Consider the following 18,157-nt stretch of genomic DNA (forward strand, 5'->3'; position numbering starts at 1 on the left):
TTGTTAGTCTCTAAGGTGCCACAAGTACTCCTGTTCTTTTTCCTCATTAGTTTATCCACTCCAGAGCCCATAACAAAATTTAGCTTCTTTCTAAATGTTACTGGTTTGAGTGAGACGGGATTAAAATGGGATTATTCACCTGAGTAAGGGCTCAGCAGCATAAGGAAAGGATGCACAATCAGGGCCACAGTATATGTACACTTCATTATGAGCAGGGTCAGAGCACCACTTGCTTGCAGTGCACAATGAGATGTATATCGAGACATAGGAATGGAGCTTGTTCAGGAAGGACAGGCGGGGGGAAAAACAGAGGAGGTGTTGCATTCTACATTGGGAATATATACACTTGTTCTGAGGTCCAGAAGAAGGTGAGAGAGAAACCAGTTGAAAAAGTTTCTAGGTAAAGATAAAAGGGGGGGAAATAGGGGTGATGCTATGGCAGGGGTCTACTATAGATCACCAAATCAGGAAGAGGAGGTGGACAAAGCATTTCTAGAACTAATAGAAATATTCAAAACACAAGGCCTGGTACTAACAGGCGACTTTAACTACCCAGACATCCACTGGAAAAGTAATATGGCAAAAAAATAAAATGGCCCCAAGTCCTTGGAATGTACTGAGGCCGACTCTTTGTTTCAGAAAGCGGAGAGAAAACACAGGAAGGCCGCCATTTTAGATCTGATTCTGAGCAACAGGGAGGAATTGGTTGCAAATCTGAAGGTAGAAGGCACCTGGGTGACAGCGTACAGGAAATTGTAGATTTCACTAATCTAAGGAATGGAAAGAGTAAGAGCAATAGAATAAGGACAATGGACTTCAAAAAGCAGATTTTAACAAATTCAGAGAATTGGTCGGTAAGGTCCCATGGGAAGAAAATCTGAGGGATAAATTAGCTCAGGAGAGCTGGTAGTTTCTCATAACAATATTCAAGGCGCAAACTATCCTGATGTGAAGGAAGGACAAGAAGAACAGTAAGAGGACAACATGGCTCCATCAGAAAGCTCTTTAATGACCTGAAAAATCAAGAAAGAAACCTACAAAAAGTGGAAACATGGACAAATTTGCTAAGGAGAAGTACAAATGGAGAGCTACCGCACAAAATGAGAAACACCTAGCCAGGGACATAAAAGACAAAAAGAGAGGTTCTTTAAATACATTAGGAGCAAGAGAAAACTGAAGGAAAGTGTAGGTCCCACTTAGAGGAGGAGAGTGAATAACTGATGTCAACAAAAAGGCTGAGATGTTTCATGCCTATTTTGCTTAGCCCTGGTCTACACTGGGGGGGGGGGGGGAGAGAGGGGAAATCGACCTAAGATACGCAACTTCAGCTACGAGAATAGCGTAGCTGAAGTCGACGTATTTAGGTCGACTTACCGCAGCGTCTTCAAGGCGCTGAGTCGACTGCTGCCGCTCCCTCGTCGACTCCGCTGCGCCTCTCTGGAGTCGACGGGAGAGCGCTCGGGGATCAATTTATCGCGTCTAGACTAGACACGATAAATTGACCCCTGATAGATCAATCGTTACCCGCCAATCCGGCGGGTAGTGTAGACCTGCCCTTTGTCTTCACTAAAAATGTTAAGAGTGACCAGACATTTAACACAAATAATATCAATGAGGGAGAAGGAACACAAGCCAAAAATAGGGAAAGACAAAGTTAAAAAAATATTTAGATAAGTCAGATGTATTCAAGTCAGCAGGGCCTGATGAAATTCACCCTAGGATAACTAAGAAACTAGCTGAAGCAATCCTGGAATCATTAGCAATTATCTTTGAAAACTCCTGGAGGATCGGTGAGGGCCCAGAGAACTAGAAAAGGGCAAACATAGTAACTACCTTTAAAAGGGGCAACAGAGAAGAACCAGGAAATTATAGGACAGTCAGCTTAACTTTGGTACCTGGATACTGGAGCAAATTATTAAACCATCAATTTGTAAGCACTTAGAGGATAATAGAGTTATAAGGAATAGCCAGCACAGACTTGTCAAGAATCACACCAAACTAACCTAATTTCTTTCTTTGGCAAGGTTACTCACCTAGTAGATGGGGAGAAGTGGTAGACAGGATATATCTTGATTTTAGTAAGGCTTTTGACACAGTTCTACATGACTTTCTGATAAGCAAGCTAGGGAAATGTGGTCTAGATGAAATTACTTTAAGGTGGGTGCAGAACTGGTTGAAAGACTATGTAAATTGTAGTTATCAATGGTTCACTGTCAAACTGGGAGGATGTATGTAGTGGAGTCCCACAGGGGTCAGTCCTGGGTCTAATATTGTACTAATCAATATTTTCATTAATGACTTGGATAATGAGGTGGACAGTATGCTTATAGAATGTGCAGATGACACCAAGTTGGGAGGGGTGCAAGCTCTTTGGAGGACAGGATTAGAATTAAAAATGACGTTGAAAAATTGGAGAATTGATCTGAAATCAATAAGATGAAAATCAATAAAAACAAGTGCAAAGTCCTGCATTTAGGAAGGAAAAATCAAATGCACAACTACAAAATGGGGAATAACTGCCTAAGTAGTAGTACTGCTGAAAAGGATCTGAGCTTATAGTGGATCAGAAATAGAGGAAGAGTCAGCAATGTGATGCAATCACTAGGGCTAATATACCCTCTGTTCAGACTTGACGGAGACCTTCACTTTGTCTCTGTATCATCAGAAGTTTCCTTTAATCCTCTGGTTTCTTTATTAGTATCGTTTACTCTAAAGCCTGCAGCAGTTACATGAATTGTGGCTTTACATGTAGTCTTGACATCAAAGTGGTGACAAGCAGTTCAACCAGTATGCCACTTTTCAAAGCCCAGCAAAGGTCAGCTGTTTCAGCCCCAAGTAAATTTCCAACTGGCCTGGCTCTGCTCAGGAATGCTTCAGACCACCAAAACAACAGTCCTGACCCCCGGAAATGTCATTTCCAGGAGCAATTATTTATTTGGAGATGGCACATTTTAGTAGCTAGAGTAGGGTACCAGGAGTCAGGACACCTGCATTCTTTTCCCTACTCTGCCCCTGGCTCGCAGTGTGATCTTGCACAAAAACACTTAACCTGACCTTGGCTCAGCTTTCCCATCAATAAAAAATGGAAGGATATTTACCCACCTTTGTAAAGCAATTGGAAATCTTTGTAGCAAATGCTCTGTATAAATACACAATGCTATTGCATTTCAGGAATGATAGCATGGAATAAAGATACTGTAAATATACAGATGTTGCAGTATTACTGTATATTACCCTGGCTGGTGTGCAATATGATCAGTGTTTTAGGCAGCCATTGTGCAATATTACCCATGCTGGGCTCAGCAGAGGTGGAATATCTGCCAGACAGCATAGTGTAGGGGAATATTATTATTCCCCTCTGTATATCAGGGGTGCAAGATAGTACTGAACATGGGTGCAATTTCTCCTGTTGTATACTGCAAGGCCACCGCATTTATTCCCCATGCTGCATTCCTCAGGTGTGCAGGACCGTACATGATGTACTGCAGGGGTTTACTATTCCCCTAACTGCAGTATCTTGCAATGCAAACTGCAATGCATCTTGCAGTGAGCAATATCGCTGGGTTGTAGCGTATCTCCTATGCACAGGAAAGTTCTTAGAAGATTGTGGGAAATGGAGCAGAAGTGCATGAATGACTTTTCAGTAACATTCTTTCCTTCCTGAAAATGTCTTGTTGGCAAACGTAAAATCTATTTCCTAAAGACTTAGAGATACACCCACATCCCTGGACATACATTCATTCATTCAACCACCACGTAGTAGTGCGCAGTGAATGTGTTTCCATAGCACTAGGCAAGAGCGAGTCAGAGTGAAACTGCACGCTCAAGATCTCAGATGCAAGTCTCTGCAAAACGGAAACACAGGTAAACACAAAGCAGCATTTCACACAGAGGAGCTAGTTTCCTTTATGGAATGGACAAAGCACAGGCTCGTCCTGCAATCTTTGTACAGGAAGAGGCCAAAGGCTGCTCTTAGTTACAACAGTGTAAATCTGGAGCAACTAGAGGTCAACCATAACTGGGGGTAGATCTTCAACTGGCGTAATCGGACATAGCTCCACTAATTTCAATGGAACGGTAACAATTTACACCAGCTGAGATCTACCTCTGCCCTTTACGTGTCCATTAAGAGTCTTAATCCTGTTCCCATTGAAGTCAAAGGTAAATCTCTCCGTTGGCTTAAAAGGTGCAGAATTGGGATTCAGACTTGCTCAAGGTCCCATCTCTAGATAATGCTGCACAAAGAAACTACTAAAGAAAAATAAATAGGCCAACTACTTCCTCCGGGGCTCATGTTCTGAGGCTAAACCAGACCTGGATACGGGAGACTCTCCGGGGCAGAGACGCCTGCATTTGACAGAAGATTCATATAGTTAGGTCTTGCACTGAAATAACTAAATCAGTTTTAATTCACACCTTTTGTCATTTTGGTGCAAGTCTCTGTGTGGACACTTATTCTGCAAGAGTGCCCATACCTAGACTTGCACCAAAGCAGCCATCCATTTCAGTGTAAGTTTTGCATATAAACTAGCCCTGAGACATTGTCTACATCAGAAAGTTGCACTGTTTAACTTAAGGTGTAAATTTAAATTGATTCAATAAACTGGTGCTAATTCCCACACACTCCTGTGTGGTTTAGCTTCAGTTGATTGGGAACAGGTTTAAGCCATCCCAAAGTAAGCTACTCTTAAACTGAAATATGAGTATCCACATGGGGGGCTGCACTGGTTTAATGAATCAGTTCAAAAAGCTTTCTCCTGTAGGCAAGATCTTAGATATTGGTCTTTTCTCTATCCTCATTAGCTTCCTCATTCCGTCTGTCTCTGGCTACGTCAGAGGATGGGAAGAGAAATGGATTCTAAAATGACTGATAGAACAGATGATTCAGATCATGTCCGATGTCCAGGGCAATGATTCATTAGAAATGCCCCTGCTCTTGTCTTTTGAAAGTGTGTCACCCATTCAAAAAAACCCACAGGCATAGATAGGTATTATGACAAAGTTCCTCCTCTATCTTGGTGGGTCCTGCGCTTATTGGCAGATTTTCTTGCCTCAGAGATTCACCATGTGGGTTGGGAAACAGCCCAGAGACCTTCCCCTCTGGAAGAACTCACAGTCCAGGTCAATTGGGAGGTTTGGGGGGAACCCGGGCCCGCCCTCTACTCCGGGTTCTAGCCCAGGGCCCTGTGGACTGCAGCTGTCTAGAGTGCCTCCTGGAACAGCTGCATGACAGCTACAACTCCCTGGGCTACTTCCCCATGGCCTCCTCCAAACACCTTCCTTAGTCTCACCACAGGACCTTCCTCCTGGTGTCTGAGAACGCTTGTGCTCCTCAATCCTCCAGCAGCACACGCTCTCAGCTCCTCGCGCCTCTTGCTCCCAGCTCCTCACACTCTCACCACAAACTGAAGTGAGCTCCTTTTAAAACCCAGGTGCCCTGATTAGCCTGCCTTAATTGATTCTAGCAGCTTCTTCTTAATTGGCTCCAGGTGTCCTAATTAGCCTGCCTGCCTTAACTGGTTCTAGCAAGTTCCTGATTACTCTAGTGCAGCCCCTGCTCTGGTCACTCAGGGAACAGAAAACTACTCATCCAGTGACCAGTATATTTGCCCTCTACCAGACTCCTGTACCCCACTGGTCTGGGTCTGTCACAGTATCTTCTCCATTAGAGGGAAAATTGCCCCATTGCAATCTTCCTATTCTCTGTTTCATTCCTTTGTTCCTAGTCAGTCATGCCCTGGGGCCAACAATCAATCTGCTTCCTTCATGTGTATCTCCCTGAATTGCAAAGATACTAACCTTAATATAGAATACTTCTCATTAATAATTCTTTGGGCTTCGCTAGCATCTTTGCTTCAAGGCCCTCTAAGGGGTTTTCCAGCACAAACTAATTGTGCTTCATAGAGAAATGTAGAACAGAGAGGTGAAGTGACTTACCCAAGGCCATGCGATGAGTCAGGGCTCACAGTAGCATGGCGGTTTCCAACCTTTTTTCATTTGCGGACCCCTAAAAAATTTCAAATGGAGGTACAGATCCCTTTGGAAATCTTAGACATAGGCTGCAGTCCCCCGGGGGTCTGTGGACCATAGGTTAAAAATAGCAAGTTGCTTCAAAACAACACCTGCCCTTAAAAAAAAACAAAAAACAAACGTTAAGGTTATTTCTACTTTCTCTTTCCTGAATACAAGATGTTCTGACAACTATTTTGAGCCTTTCTTGCAATGACTCAGCAAAAAAAAAAAAAAAAACAATAACAAAAAGAGAGACGTCCTGGTAGGAAAGCGGAAACGGAAAGAAGTGTCAGAGGAAATATCTTCAGCACCGAAATGGTTATTTTTCTGACTGCCGCTGTGATAATTTTCACGATGTGATACCATTACGCCCCAGTACATGCAGCCAGCACGGAGTCGCCGGTGTAAGGTTATTGTAAGGGTGTCCGTTTCCAGGAAGCCAAGCAGGACTAAAGCAAGCCAGAAACGCAAATACCCACAGCTCATTGATGTATTTTAACCCCAAACCTTAGTGCTAAGCACAGGCTTCCATGACACACATGCCCAGTTGGTCCCACAGATGCAGCTGCCAAATGAGAAAACACTTGGGCACCTGCTCAATCATAATAAACAAATGCTGTTCCTTACAGACCATCTATGAAGCTGGTCAAGTTAGAATAAGACAACCCCACAATCCCTAATACCAAAGGTGCCACCTATTAGAATCATAGAATATCAGGGTTGGAAGGGACCTCGGGAGGTCATCTACATCAACCCACTGCTCAAAGCAGGACCAATCCCCAGACAGATTTTTGCCCCAGATACCTAAATGGCCCCCACAAGGATTGAACTCACAACCCACAGTTGCAGTGCTGTTAATCTGGAGCCCAGTGGTGTTGGCAGTTCTGGTCTCTGAGTTGTTTTGCAGGTAGGTACAAGAGTGTTTGCAATGAAAGAAGCAATGGGTTATATTTATCCCTGCCATGAGCACTGTGTGGGCAGTCCTCTGTACCTGCAGGGAGCCCCACTGAAGTCAACTTGACTTCTCCTCTGTACTGGATTGTAGCCTTATATTGGAAGCTTTCCAATGGAAGGAGCCATATTCATCTCTGGGTCTGTATGGCACACAATGCAATGGGAGCTGAATCCTGTGACTTCGGCCTTTGGAAGCAACCACAACAATGATGATTTAGATCAGGGGTTCTCAAACTGGGGGTCGGGACCCCTCAGGGGGTCATGAGGTTATTACATGGGGGGTCGCGAACTGTCAGTCTCCACCCCAAACCCCGCTTTGCCTCCAGCATTTATAATAGTGTTAAATATATTAAAACGTGTTTTTAATTTATAAGGGGGGAGGTCTCACTCAGAGGCTTCCTATGTGAAAGGGGTCACCAGTACAAAAGTTTGAGAACTACTGATTTAGATAATCTGGGCACTTTACCTACAATGGCTCCCAGACTATTAAGAGTGGGTTGAGTCTATTCTCGGCTCTGCTACTGACTGTCTGGGTGACCTTAGGCAAGACACTGCCTCAATCTGTGCTTCAGTTTCCCCATTTGAAATGGCAATAATGATACTTTGTTTTCCTTTGTAAAGTTCTTTGAGAGCCTCAGGTGAAAAGTGCCATAAGTGGTAAGTGCTGTTGTTGTTATATCGGTGGAAATGAGAGACACATCTCCAGTGGTTGGGATGCTCAAAGTTTGTGACCCTCGAATAGCCACATTGGCTACTAGCCAGGAGCCCAATAGTTGCACCTTAGCAAAAGTAAATGCAAGACTACCATAAAATGTCCTTTACAGATCTAGAGCTTTATTGAATTAAAACAAAACAGAATGTCATGAGCCAAAATTCTAACCCCCAAATAAAATCATTTTTATAAAACCAACAGAGTCTCCATTTATTCTGATCATGTGAATTTATTCAAATGTATTTTCCCTGGAATGTCAAGCCATATCTTAGAGTTCGGAAATCAGATGTAGTATTGTATTAGGATGGCCTTCCATCGGATATCCAAATCCTATATTTGGTCGCTTAGATCAAAATATAAGTGCACAAATTGGACAATTACTTACCAAACTGAGGATGATCCAAATGCAGAATCTGGATGTCCTATAAAAGTGCCTGGAAAATGAGGCTCTATAGGCTTAATATATCTCATTGACTTCATAGAGTTATAGCAGGGATTGGTTTGGCCCTATGTTTCTTAATTGTGCAAACTTTTCTTTCTTCCTTTTTTAATGTTGATTGAAAGAGCATTTGAATTGCCAGACTGGGTCAGACCCATGGTTCACCCAGCTCAGTATCCGATCTCTGACAGCGGCCAGCACCAGATGCTTCAGAGGAAGGTGTAAGAACTCCTGTAGTAAGCAGGTGTTCCTGTCGTGTCAACTTCTTCCACTGCAGAACCATTCACAGCAGTGAGCAGCTCTTTACTTGTTCTTCTGTTCCCTTGAACTTTGCAGACATTATTTACATATCCCTGAAAAAAATAGACCAAAAACTGATAGTTTCTTGTCAGTTTGTTCCCCTCATTTGTTCTTGTCTCATTAAACTAGTTTCCTAAAAGCTTCTGAGATGAAAGTATTTGCATAAGTCCTATATGCTTTGAGTGATAAATTTAAAACAACACAGAGCAGTGGCTTTAAAGGGGAAGGAGGAGTTTTCTTTAAACTTCAAAGAAATAAAGTTAACTAGTAGTAAAAAGCATGCATTTGTCTGGTGGCAACTACAATAGATCCTGCAAGACCTACTACATGGTTTTCCTGCAGTCTAATCACACATTTACTTCACTACCTCTGTCCGTATATTACAGATATAATGCAGCTAGGGTAACGGTATCTATTAGTGATTAGCCCACACTATAAAAATAGGAACATAAGTATTGCCATACTGGATCAAACCCACGGTCCATCTAATCCAATATCCTACCTCAGACACTGGCCAGAATCAGATACTTCAGAGGAAGGTGAAAAGAAATCTAGAAGTGGATAATTCTGAAATAGCCTGCTGTTAGGGTAAGTTTCTTCCTCAACTTTCTCAGTTAGAGGTTGACTTATTCGACTCCAAAGTTGGAGGGTGTTCATAAACTGGGCTTCCGGTCCAGACCCATCTCAAATAACCTGCACATACTATGACGTTGTACCCCATAATGCTTTATGGAAATATGCTTATGAGTGTAAATATGACATAACTGGAATAGGTTTTATGCTAGATATGCCATGTAACATATCTTTGCAAAGGTTATGTTCTTCTGCATGTATTTATCCTATTTGTATGCATGTATCATTTTTTTAGTCGAAGTTATGAATATTGGCTGTGTACTTGTTTAATTTTAAGTAGCCTCAGTGAAGCAGTTGGTCAGCTTCCTGAGAAAAGACTATTCTCAGTAAGTACCCAATCAAGAAACACTTAAGCTAACACTAAACTTTGAGATGCCAATCCACATCTGAGCTTTCCTGGGAATGTGGCCTGGCTTGTAAGGAACTGAGTCATGCATGGACATGTGACTTGCCCATGTGACTCCAAAACTCTATCTTGGAGCTGGATTCTGCATAGGAGAGGAGAAGGGGTTTCCACCCACAAGAGGAAGTTTGTTTAAGCCCCTGGAAACCCCTCCATTTTGTCTTCAGCTGGCTCAAGAGGTAGCCTCTCCACCCCCAAAGGATACCTGAAAGAAACTGGAACAAAGGACAGTAATCACAGGGATGAGAGTGATTGCTGGACCCAGAATAGAAGGAGGCTAGTCTGTAAAAGAAGCTTACTGGAACATCTCTGAAGGTGAGATTTCATCTGTAATCACTTTCTTACTGTATTAGGTTTAGACTTGTATGTTTTATTTTATTTTGCTTAGTAATTCACTTTGTTGTCTGTTATTACTTGGAACCGCTTCCCTACTTTTTGTATTTAATAAAATCACTTTTTACTTATTAATTAACCCAGAGTATGTATTAATACCGGGGGGGGGGGGGGAAACAACTGTACATATCTCTCTATCAGTGTTATAGATGGCGAACAATTTATGAGTTTATTAAGCTTTATACAGGGTAAAACGGATTTATTTGGGGTTTGGACCCCATTGGAAACTGGGCATCTGGGTGTTGAAGACAGAAACACTTTTAGGTTAAGCCTGCAGCTTTTGGGGGATGTAGTTCAGACCTGGGTCTGTGTTTGTAGCAGGCTAACGTGTCTGGCACAACCAGGGCCGGCTCCAGGCACCAGGCACCCAAGCTGGTGCTTGGGGCGGCACCTGGAGGGGGGCGGCGGCGCGGCGCTCTGGCCGCCGGGGGGGGGAGAGACGAGCCCCAGCCGGGGCTCGCTGCCCTGCCCCCGGCGCTCTGGCCGCCGGGGAGGAGAGCCGAGTCCCCCCCGGCGCTCTGGCCGCCGGGGTGGGGGGGAGAGCCGGGGCTCGCCGCCCTCCTCCCAGGGCTCCGGCCGCCCTCCCCCCCGGCGCCCTCCCCCCGGCCGCCAGGGGGAGAGCGGAGCCCCCAGCGGGGCTCGCTGCCCTCCCCCAGGGGCTCCGGCCGCCCCCCCCCGCGGGGGGGGGGGGCGGCCGGAGGCTTTTTCGCCTGGGGCGGCGAAAAAGCCAGAGCCGGCCCTGGGCACAACCAGGCAGGGTTCTGAAGTCCCAAGCTGCCAGGGAAAATGGACTCGGGGTAGTCTCAACACATCAGGTGGCAGTCCCAAGAGGGTTTCTGTGATCCAACCCATCACACAGACCTCCTACAGTTTTTGCTTGAAAGTCTGGAAGATGCCAAAGTTATACGGGTTCAATCGCTTCACTCTTTGTACGAAAAGCAATAAAGAAACTAAAAATGACGTGGCTGAAAATGAAATAGCCTAAAGATACGAGGAACATCCTTATTTTAAATGAGCAGAAAAGGGAAAACTATGAAAATTTTAAAAAGATTAATGGGAATAGTTGGTATTTATAAGCCCTTTCACCCAGAAGCTCTTAAACTTTGATCAAATTCTCTTCAGTGACCCACACTGCAGTTCTCCCTTCAAAATGCTGCACTTACACAGAATTTGGGAATTGTATCTGAAGACTAGGAATCAGAGCCAATGCCTATTGATTTGAAGACAATAGGAAGACTTCCATTGACTTCAGTGGGCATGGGATCAGACCCTAAACTCCCATGATGTTAATACTACTAAAATTACTATTACACATATTTATAAAGTGCACGTCACTGTGGTGTCTGAGCACACACCAAGGGCCTAGTTGAATCCAAGAGGAGAATATTGCTGTATATTGTCTGCATGTGTGTAATAAAGACAGGAGTTATTCCAGACCCCCCTGCCACACAATGCCCTGTAAGAGAACGTGGCAGCTATTTAACAGTGCACAGCAATGCGACACAAGAGATGGTGCAAAGTGAAGAAGGTTACTATAAAGAATACTCTGTTCAATTGAAACAAACTGGATAGCGTATTTGAATGCCGAATGGGGAGCTGCAATTACTACAAATGTTGGGATTTAGCCAGACATACTTTTTCCTATGGAAAAAGTCCGAAGGGATTTCTTTAATTGCTCTGTACTGATTTCCATAAACCCTAGATAAGATTTTATTTATTTCCTCATAAGAACTTTTATTTGTTTATTGATAAAAGGTTTATTTTCACATTGAAAGGACCCGGAAATGGGAATTCATACTTCTTGGTGATAAGGGGTGAATATTTCCCTGTTCAAAAGGCTAAAACGCCATTAAAATGACATTTGCTTGGTGGTGGGGAACTAGAAAAATTCTCAATTAGGTAAATGCATTACAGAGATTTAAAAATGGAAACACTTCCCCCACCCCACCACAGGTCTTTCATGTAAAAATAGAAAATATCAATGAGAATGCAGAAGTGTCCTCCATACCACACCTTTTCATGTTCAAATTCTTTAGCCACATTCAAATTTACAAGAAGCAAGCTATGTAAAAAAAAAATGCAGTGTCTAACACAAACGATTTGATGGGGTGTGGAAAGGGGAGGGGGGGCCAGAGCACAGGAAGCCTCTTACTGGAAACTCTTGTGACCTTTGGTTTTAATGAATGACTTAAAACCCCAATATTAGTCCCCAGGAAATGGGAAAGGAAATTGAGAGCATGTCTGGAGAGTATAAAATCAGGAGCTCCATCAAGGTGAAGGCATTCAGATCTGACTTTTTGCCTCTTGTGAAATTGAACTAATAACTGGACCACAAGAAAGAAACTCAGCTGAGAAATGAAACTTCTCACAGCACTCATTTTCCTAGCCCTGATTGCCAGCATCAAACAGGCCAGCTGCCAGCTCTCTGAAGAAAGCTGCACAAAACTCGCCAATCTCCTGCCCCTTCGGCTCAAAGACCTGCGGATTGCATTTGATGAAGTTAAAGATTATTTTGTGAGTATGACACCTGTCAAAGCCTGTCGCCTTCTGTCTACTGCTTTTGCACTTTCAGTGATTTGGCAAACCCACACACAGGAGACAGGCTCCTCTGGGCAGAAAAGATTTAGATGCAGGCATACTGTGTTTTGTGTTCGCTGCTGTGGGTGAAATAAATAGTTTAGTTTCATCACTTGCTAAGGGGAGAGAAAATGTGCAAAGATTTTTTGTTGTCCAGTCGCAGTTACAGAAAAATCAGCAGCTTTCACAATGAATTTTAAGGCATTTTAATTTTTTTGACATTGCATTTAAAAGTATTCCTTTACTGACAGGGATAAATTCAACTCTGGTGTAAGTGGGTGCAACTCCATTGAAGTTAATGATGGATGAGATGGAAATATTTCACTATAGCTTTCAAGTTGTGTTAAAGAACAAACATTAAGCTACAACCAAAGCCAGAAAGATGTTATTCTGTGTCTAGAGAATTTAGTGCCCATTTCCCTCTCCTGCATGGGAATGCTGTCTGTGGATAGATTGCCCGGGTGGCATTAAACCTTTGTGGTGGGAGATGTATTGGAATGGTCTTGCTGACAGCTGAGCAAAGTAATCATGCAAAAAGGGATGCATAGCATTTGTAATTGTATTAGTACCAATATTGCCTTAAATGCATCTAAATTGCAATATAAAATCAATGGCATTATGTACTAATGATATAAAAAATTGAGATGTCATCCCTCTAGGTTAAATCACCGAATAGTGGCTTTGTGTTTGTATTATCAGCCAAAGTAACATGACAGTTGGTAGGTATATAGGATTTAAGACTTTAAATCAGAGTTTGCTACAAGTCTCTGAGTGAAGTGCTGGTAACAGGATCAAGTAGTTCCTTAATAGACCTGTTGTTATATAGCACAGTAATTTTGGGTGCTGTTATGTGCACACTATCTGAAGTTAAAAGAAAGTAAGCAGGGTTTGAAAGGCAGGCTAAAGAAATTAAACATGTCAAATAAATCACCCACAAATGTGATTTCATTTTTTCTGTCTTCTTTTGACTTCAAGCTAATTGCACAGACGTGGGACAGTATCAGCACCTGAATGTTATTACTGTGTGATGTGTGTGTATATATATATATATATACACACACACACACACACACACACACAAAACTTCTATATGTTCAGATGCTTTTATTTCCAGTGTTTGCCTTAAGACGACAAACACACACACTCAGGCAAACCAGACAGTTTGATGAACTGAAATACTTTTACACAGTAGAAATGAAGATATTGTAGGCTGCCTACCTTGGTAAAACTGACATTTCCATTGCATACTTTTACAGCAAGCCAAAGATGATGAACTTGACATCTTATTGCTAAAGGAGAATTTACTGGAAGATTTTAAGGTGAGAACTTTGCTGTGCACTGTGAGTCTAATTCTAAGCTAATGCCATTCTAACGGAGGCAGCTGGAAGTACTATACAAAGTTTAAGGTGTTTTTAAAACTGGTAGTATGATAAGAATATCATACCTATGAAAACTGGTTTCATTGTATCTTTGCCTGTATAACATCTGTCTAAGATAGTCACTCCCTTTGAGATTGCTCTGCTTCTGTTTTCATGCTTTTGGTGGGGGGGGGGGGGGGGACACTAGTCGTCAGCGCACAGGACTGGGAGTCTGAACTCTGGATTTCCAGGATGCTGTTGCTGTCTGTGGGCTTGGGCAAATAGCTTCACCTCTCTACATCTCAGTTTCTCCATCTTTAAAGCAGGGATAATAATGCTTATTTGCCAACCTCACAGGATGGCAGTACAGCACTGTGGAAAGCACTCTGTAAGGTGCATTGCATAACCCATAGAACCAAACCTCTGGTCAGTGATGACGACTGAATGACTGATTCTGACAGCTGTTTATGCCGTTTCCTCCACTTGTGGTGGCGTGTCATTAACGCAACTCACTCCTCTTCCTCCAGGGTTATTTGGGCTGCCACTCAGTGACAGACATGATCCGATTTTACCTGGATGAAGTCTTACCGAAGGCGATCAACAGCAGCACACACACCAAGCGGAGCGTGGCCAATATTGGCATCATGCTGCTGGACCTGAAGCAGACACTGACGCGCTGTGTGAGTATTGGTCACATTTCGCAGGTCACTTGCCAAGTTCCCAGGGAGCTGGACACAAGCTGGTATCCCAAGCAAAGCTGCAGCATGAAACCTCTGCAGCTTGATGGAGAGCTTCTTAAAAGTTCTTTGCCACAGGGGCTGAGGGGTTGCAGTACAGGTCAACAGAGAGGGGTCTGCAAATCCATTGGTGCCGTGACTCAACAAAAAGCTAAGGGTGGTGTTATAGGGGAGAAGGCCTACAAAGGTTTTGCCAAGCCACCTGCAGACTGATCCTGCACCACTGAGGTTGATGGGAGCTTGGCCATTGATGTCAGTGTAGACAGCACAGTGACAGGCACATTAAAAATACAGCCCAGCTGGACTCTGGGGACTGACATCCTGGTCATTACATAAAAGGGAAGCAGAATTTTACTCATCATGGGGAAGGTTTCACCGTATATAGACCAGAGATAGATGGATATCTCTGTCAGGGTGGTTAAACACTGGAATAAATTGCCTAGGGAGGTTGTGGAATCTCCATCTCTGGAGATATTTAAGAGTAGGTTAGATAAATGTCTATCAGGGATGGTCTAGACAGTATTTGGTCCTGCCATGCGGGCAGGGGACTGGACTCGATGACCTCTCGAGGTCCCTTCCAGTCCTAGAATCTATGAATCTATGAATCTATGATACACACACAGACTGCAGCTGGGGAATGTCAGACTGGGTGACCCAAGCAGTCCCTTCAGGCCCCTGCTATCTAGGAATCTATGATTTGTATCATCAAGATTCAGTTGTAAAGTTTTAGAAATAATTATTTATTTTTTAAAGGCCAGCCTGCAGCCCTGTCATAAACACTAATCAAAGATGAATTTAAAAGGGTTCCTCTGAAGCCCTTACCTGAAAGGAGCTGCTCTCACAGGCTGGGACGGCAGAACTAAAGCCGAATGCAGCCTCAGCTCCTGGAACTGCCTGGCTGTGGTGTCCTGACTCTGTCATCTGGTGGTGAAATGACTCAGTCAGTGAGCAAGCAATTCAGCAAAGGGGAGGGTGAACCCTCCCTGAGAGGGCATCACACAGACTGTTTGCTGAGCTGGTTACTAGAACTCCTCGAACATAATGGCTATTGGTATCCGCATAGGGGTAGCATCTGGAGGTCCCAGAATGGATCCAGCCACCTTTGGGGAGGGCACGGTACAAAGTCACCACAGTCCCTGCTCCAGAGAGCTCACAATCTAAAAAGACAAATGAGGGCTAAGGGGAGGGGGAAAGGATACAACATCCCTAGCAAGGGGGCCACTGGGCTAGTCCCCTTGAGAATAAATATCTGTTAATGGATTTCGTTTATATCTATCACAAAAGCTTAATTTTGAAGGGCACCCATGGCTGACATGGGGGAGATGTGGGGAATTTTCCAGGAAGCGAGAGAAATGGATGAGGGGAGAGGAAAGCTGGTAAAAAGCGGGAGAGCACAGCCTTGTGGGAGAGTGGGGCTGGGGAGCTGAGGAGCTGCCGTGGCAGGAGGAGTGGGGATAAAGGATTCAATAATAGTTTCCCAAGCACACATCATATTTCCAGAAAGACCCCTTTGTGCACTAGCTGGGCTGGGGCAGCCTGTCTCTCACCCATCCAGAGCTGTACCGTAAAAGAAGGCTGTTTTGTTAAAAATCCCTGGTTGCTTTCCTCCACAGCACAGATTCTTCACTTGCGAGAAGAGGAACCAAACCATAAAACAGATCAAGGAAACATACGATAAGGTAACTCTCCTGTCCAATTGCTAACCATGTCGTTCGGGAGCAATCCGTCATCCCATTCAAGTCAATGGAGTTTGGCCAATGACTTCAGTTGGAGCAGCATCAGATCCTTATGGGAAAACTCTGGGGTTGGCAATACTGAAAACATGGGAAAGTGGCAAAAAAAAAAAAAGCATGGGGGTGGAGGGAATTCCAATGCAGGTACTCATAAAATAAGTATAAATAAATAAATAACCCAGCCCCTGAAGCCTGGCCCACTATTGAAACCAGATTTTTTTTTACGAGGATCATTTGCTTTTGCATTTCTGGCCTGTATTGGGACCAGAAATGCTGCAACACCATAACAATGGTCCATTCGAGCTTCATACTACACACACACACACACACACACTTTTTCACGTTCAAGAGAGTTAGACTTTTCGGATGAGGGTTGGAGAAGTATCAAAAGTGATGGCTGGTGAGCCAAACTGAACCTGGACTCTCGGGTTTGGCTAACACTAATGCCAAAGCGAAGGACATGTTGACTCTAGAACAGTTAACTGTTAGAGGGGAAAGATAGCCCAGCCTGGGATTTTGGAGACACATGTTCCAGTTCCTGCTCTACCACAGACTCCTGTAAGACCTGGGGCATTCTCTGGGCCTTGATTCCCTATCTGAACAATGGGGATAAGAGCACATCCCTACCCCACCATTGTTTTGCGAAAATAAATACACTAACGATTATGGGGCACTCAGTAAGTACATGACTATGCAATGGGGCTGGGTCAGATAGATACAGTAACTGCACTAGCCAGAGCAACTGCAGGAAAACAGTTTAAATTGTAGACGGAATTATAGTGTGTACAAATTATCTAAACAAACATCTGTATGGGATATTATACAACCACAAATGAATTAGTCATGAGTCTATCAGTTCACATTGTCCAAAAGCTGGTATTACGAGTCCTGTTGCAGCTGGGCAAATGTTGCATTAAAAAAATCTGCAGAGGTTTGGGGGTTTTTTTTTTCAAAACCATTGTTTGCTTTGAGTGTGTTTGCATTACTTCTGTTTCTTATCCTTGAATATTCTGTCAAATGAAAGTATTTTAAGCAAGTCAAGCAGGATCGTTGTGGGAAGCCAATTTTGACTTCCTAATCACAAGCATTCCCATTGGAAACTGATCCTAAACGTTACATTCAGCCAATCAGAGAACAGAAATATATCATAAGAGCTACGTCTCCAAACAAAGCAATTCAAATGTGGAATAGACTTAATGAATTGCTTGCAAACTACATATCAATTCTCCCATCACCTGTGAGTTAGCTGTGATTCAACATTTGTGGTTTAATGAGAATCTGAGTAACATTTCCACGCACTCTATGAATTGTGCATCTAGGCTTATCAGGCTTTAACTTAAATTACCTTGTGATTTATTAGACACTTAATTACTAATGTGTAAAATTAATTGATATTAAGTAATTTATTTTCTCTGCTCCTCCCCCCCCTAGTTACAAGAGAAAGGAATCTATAAGGCAATGGGAGAATTTGACATCTTCATTAACTACATTGAAGAATACTTGATGATGAAGATGGGAAAGTGAAACCCAAAAAAGTTCTGCATCTTTCACAACAAGGAAACTGCCGTTTTAGAAAAGTAACGTTAGACTCTCCAAACACATGAGACAGAGAATAATCTTATGGTTTGGGCCAAGAGTTATGGCTGAACAGTATTAATACTGTACTTTAAAAAACATATTGTGCCTACCATATTAAGTATTTATTACCTCCAATACCTCAATGTTTACATTTACAGATGTCTTATTTTTTTAAATAGGAAGAAGCAATGTCATTTTGAAACTATTATTTATTGTTTGATATTTGTACATTGTATGATTGTGCTATTTTTACACTTAGCTTGGAAATACCAAAACTTATATTTCAGGAAATACTCTTGAGGGAGAAAATAATGAGTCATACTCATCC

General features: G+C 43.1%; 1 protein-coding gene across 1 annotated transcript; it reads left to right on the plus strand.

The window, feature by feature from the left end:
* The first annotated feature begins 12,201 nt into the window (after positions 1-12,201).
* LOC112118439 (interleukin-10) lies at positions 12,202-17,775 on the plus strand. Its single transcript, XM_024216753.1, has 5 exons — positions 12,202-12,360; positions 13,680-13,742; positions 14,309-14,461; positions 16,132-16,197; positions 17,683-17,775. Exons 1-5 carry the CDS (start codon positions 12,202-12,204, stop codon positions 17,773-17,775), a joined length of 534 nt encoding a protein of 177 aa, XP_024072521.1.
* Positions 17,776-18,157: the final 382 nt, after the last annotated feature.

The sequence above is a fragment of the Terrapene carolina genome, unplaced genomic scaffold, assembly GCF_002925995.2.
Source record: "Terrapene carolina triunguis isolate 2854851 unplaced genomic scaffold, T_m_triunguis-2.0 Scaffold198, whole genome shotgun sequence".
In the NCBI taxonomy this organism is placed as follows: Eukaryota; Metazoa; Chordata; order Testudines; family Emydidae; genus Terrapene; species Terrapene triunguis.

Excerpts from the sequence above, each read along its gene's own strand:
- LOC112118439 (XM_024216753.1), top strand. The coding sequence starts at position 12,202 with ATGAAACTTCTCACAGCACTCATTTTCCTAGCCCTGATTGCCAGCATC. Across the intron at positions 12,361-13,679 it reads ATGAAGTTAAAGATTATTTT|CAAGCCAAAGATGATGAACT; the intron begins GTGAGTATGACA and ends ATACTTTTACAG. Across the intron at positions 13,743-14,308 it reads ATTTACTGGAAGATTTTAAG|GGTTATTTGGGCTGCCACTC; the intron begins GTGAGAACTTTG and ends CTCTTCCTCCAG.